Consider the following 4234-nt stretch of genomic DNA (forward strand, 5'->3'; position numbering starts at 1 on the left):
AGGATGTATCCAGTTTCATCCTTGCTATTTTTTAAATTTAAGCTAGGATCATGCTTACTATTTTTTTTTTGGCCATTTCACCCAAACTATTTTTCACTTGTCCATTTGAACCCTGATTTAAAAATATTTTGACAAATGACCCATTTTCCGAAATCCAAAAGGTGAAAAGAATCATTCTTAGAAATTTCATCATACGGGGTTTCCTAATTTTCTGACGTATTCGTAATCCTAATATTTTATTTTTGCTGACCAATCTTGATAACAATGTTTATGCTTTACATTACGTTTCATCTCAACCCAAAGACTTTTGACCTTGTTGATGAATCCGCTGTATTGCACCTGTTGACTTGGAAGTATGGTCATACATAAGTGATGCACCCTATGGCGGGATAACCAAAAAAGTTGCTTATCTATGTTGAATGGCTAAGAATAAACCAGGAAGTTTTTTTTCTCTAAAATTACCTTCGATATTGCAAGAGCATTTCTCATCCACAGATTCGTCACTGGTCTGATCTGAATGGAAAATGCATTAATAAAGTAAGACACCCCATGGTAGTGGAATATTAAATTTCAAGTTGCCAACTTGCAATCACAAATTTAAATAAGGGTGACCAACCAATTATTATGATGACCATCAGATGTGGGATCGGATTAAATTATGCATTGGACTTTACTAGTAAATCACTTCCATTCAGTCCTCTATGCTTTTTCCTCCGAAAGTTCCGTCTTACCTAAAGTCAAATGTGGCACCTAAGATTAATTCGATAAAATATCTCTCATTTCTTATCTTCCATAATCCATTGAGTTTCTTCTTCTTCTTCTTTTGTGACCAAAATGTTCCTCCCCTCGGTTTTCTTCATTTTGCTACAGATTATGATCCTCCTATCATCATCATCATCAGCTACCATCGAACAAGGTAAACCAGGTTGTCTAACTAAATGCGGAAACATTACCATTCCATATCCATTTGGTGATTACGGTCAATATTGTTCCTTTGTAGAAGATGATGCTGGAAAGTTGTATTACGTCTACTGTAATACTTCTTTTAGTCCTCCCAAGGCCTTCCTTGGAATGAATGGCGATGAAATCGAGGTTCTGAGTATCTCAGACACAGAATTTCGTGTTAAAAACACCGCTATAGCTGCCAAATGTTACGATGATCAAACTGGCAAGTTAGTGGTAGACAATCCTTTTTACAATTTGGATTTGGGGGCTACCCCGTTCACCATCTCGTACACCAAAAACATGTATGCTGGGGTCGGGTGCAATATACGGGCGGCTTTTTCTCAAACTTCCAGAGGTTGTGTCTCAAAATGTGCGAATAAGGCGGATATAGTAGAAGGGTCCTGCAGTGGGAGCGGTTGCTGTGAGGCAAACATCCAAAAGGGTTTGAACAATTTTAACGAATCTATACTTACATCAGATAATCCCGTTCAGTCTTTCAGCCAGTGCAATTTCGCGTTCCTGGTTGAAACAGGACAGTACACATTCCAGGGATCGGATCTGCAACTAGATGGACGCCTTACAAAACCTGATATGGATTTACCAGTGGTGCTTGATTGGGCTATTGGAGGACGGAGTTGTAAAGAAGCACAATCGATATCATCTGATATTCCATCAGATAGATATGCATGCAAGAATAATACTGTCTGCAGTAATGCACCAGATAATCCTGGGTATCGTTGCGCTTGCGAAAAAGGTTATGAAGGAAACCCTTATCTTGGATGCCAAGGTATGCAATACTAACTAATACAGATATATATGTAGAAGTAGTTATATATGGTGTTGGTATAATGTTTGTGCATTGATGAGAATGCATATTAATACAGATATCAACGAATGTGAGGATGAAAATAACAACCCCTGCTACGGAACATGTACCAATACAATAGGAGCCTATAACTGTTCTGCTTGCCCAGAAGGGACTACCGGTGATGGGACTAGTTGCACGACCATCAGCAAAGATGGATTTCCAGTATTAAGAGTTGCACTTGGTATACCTGCTGTCTAATTTCAATTAGTCATATATCCTTCATATTTCAATGATTTAGCATACAGTAATTTGCAGCATCAAAACTAGCTAGTGTATAACAGCAGTAATTGATGTTGATGCAGGTCTTAGTTTGGGATTATTGTCTGCATTTGTTTGCGGGTTATTCTTATACTTATGCATAAGGAAACAAAAGTTGCTTAAACTCAAAGAACAATTCTTTCAACAAAATGGTGGATTACTGTTAAGGCAACAATTACCTTCACGTGATGGCGTTGTAGACTCCACGAAGATCTTTACACAAGCTGAATTAAAAGTGGCAACTAACAATTTCCATTCCAGTCAAGTGCTAGGAGAAGGAGGCTTTGGTACAGTTTACAAGGGAACTTTATCTGATAATCGCGTTGTTGCTATTAAGAAGTCGAAACAGATTGATAAAAGTCAAATTGAACAATTCATAAATGAGGTTCTTATTTTAACTCAGATTAACCATCGAAATGTAGTCAAACTCTTAGGTTGTTGTTTAGAAACCGAAGTTCCGTTGCTTGTTTATGAGTTTGTATCTAATGGTACCCTTTCCCAACATATCCATCAAAACGGTGCTTTTGAGATGTCTTGGGAAAATCGTTTAAGGATTGCTACAGAAATCGCAAGTGCAATAGCATACTTACATTCTGCAGCATCTATACCAATCATTCATAGAGATATAAAGTCTGCAAATATATTACTGGATGAAAATTACATTGCTAAGGTTGCAGACTTTGGAGCATCAAGATTAATTCCTTTGGATCAGACTCGTGTCAACACTGCGGTTCAAGGCACATTCGGGTATCTGGATCCAGAGTACTTCCATTCGGGCGAACTAACTGATAAGAGTGATGTGTATAGTTTTGGTGTAATGCTGGTAGAACTCTTAACAGGACTAAAACCAGTTAGTATGGAGAGACCAGAAGAACAAAGAAGCCTTACAGGCTATTTTCTTTCTCTGACCGAAAAAAATGAAGAGTTCAAGATCATTGATGCTCCAGCGGACGAGGGACATCTGCAACAAGTCCTTGCAGTCATTGTAATTGCTAAGAAATGCCTCGAGTGGAAGGGGGAAGAAAGGCCACCAATGAAACAAATTGCAGCAGACTTACAAGTTCTTTTGAAGTTCAATTCAGTTGGATGGGATTGTCAACCTCTGTCCCACGAAGAAACAACTGATTTCCCATCTGAGATGAATAACCTTTACAGTAAAATTCCATCGAATTTGTTCGACCATTCCAGCAATTACACTTCAGAGACAAATGTTGACCTCTCTATGATGATTCCTCGATGAAATTGCATACAGGCCAACTTAATTTTTGCAGGAGTAAGAATTCAATGTATTTTCCAAATATGTGTGAAGGTTTTGTTTTGATTAAGAGTTGTGCAAATACAAATCATTTCATTTTAATTTTGCTTTATTACGCGATTTTATTGATTAAAACTCAAAGAATACTTATCAAGAAGTTAATTTTGGCATATAACCAACTAGCTAATGAACCAAGGCACATTATCCTTTTCAAAATCAAAGAAACAGCCGACTCAACTGCCCAGACCACAGCAATCGCTTCAGCAATATAATTTAAAGCAACACCAATGCCACCAGAAACTGTACCAAGCACCTGACAATTGTAGTCTCTTGAAATATTTCCATAACCTGCGCAACCAGGATTTCCAAGTGCATCATCACAACAAAACAGCATATAACCCTCACAGTCTAACCAGTTAACCACCTTCATAAACCAGTTAGATAATCCTTCTCTTGAAACCAACAACACAAATTTTTACATTGCCAAACAAAACTCTGTTCTTTTGAAACCAGAGCTCTCTCGATTGCCAATAATCTGATTTTATTCCATAAGCTCCAGAAAAATGAAACTTCAATGTGCAAACAGTAAACTTTCTACTAAAAGAACAAAATCGTGATGATCTAAGCCTGCTGAAAGTAATAGTAAATTTGCTACAAAGAGAAGCTAATAACCTCAGTAGCGAAGAAATGTACGGTATTTATCTTGTAATCCGGAGTTGGGGTAACATAATAAGTAAATGGAACAATACTCAGACCAACTTCACAAAAATCAAGCGAACAACTAAAATTTTGACAAAATTCAATGAAAATGAGAAAAATAAGACTTACAAGTCATTAGGCTAACCCCTATGGGCTATATTGAACTGCTAGATTGGCCAAAAAGTGTTGCAAATCATGAAAAAAGTGTG

At 37.4% G+C, this 4234-nt stretch overlaps 1 protein-coding gene across 1 annotated transcript; it reads left to right on the forward strand.

Moving 5' to 3' along the window:
- The first annotated feature begins 781 nt into the window (after nucleotides 1-781).
- LOC113318568 (wall-associated receptor kinase 2-like) lies at nucleotides 782-3436 on the forward strand. The gene is made up of 3 exons (XM_026566751.1): nucleotides 782-1732; nucleotides 1830-1994; nucleotides 2116-3436. Exons 1-3 carry the CDS (start codon nucleotides 835-837, stop codon nucleotides 3309-3311), a joined length of 2259 nt encoding a protein of 752 aa, XP_026422536.1. The 5' UTR covers nucleotides 782-834; the 3' UTR covers nucleotides 3312-3436.
- The last annotated feature ends 798 nt before the right edge of the window (nucleotides 3437-4234 follow it).

The sequence above is a fragment of the Papaver somniferum genome, chromosome 1 (assembly GCF_003573695.1).
Source record: "Papaver somniferum cultivar HN1 chromosome 1, ASM357369v1, whole genome shotgun sequence".
In the NCBI taxonomy this organism is placed as follows: domain Eukaryota; kingdom Viridiplantae; phylum Streptophyta; class Magnoliopsida; order Ranunculales; family Papaveraceae; genus Papaver; species Papaver somniferum.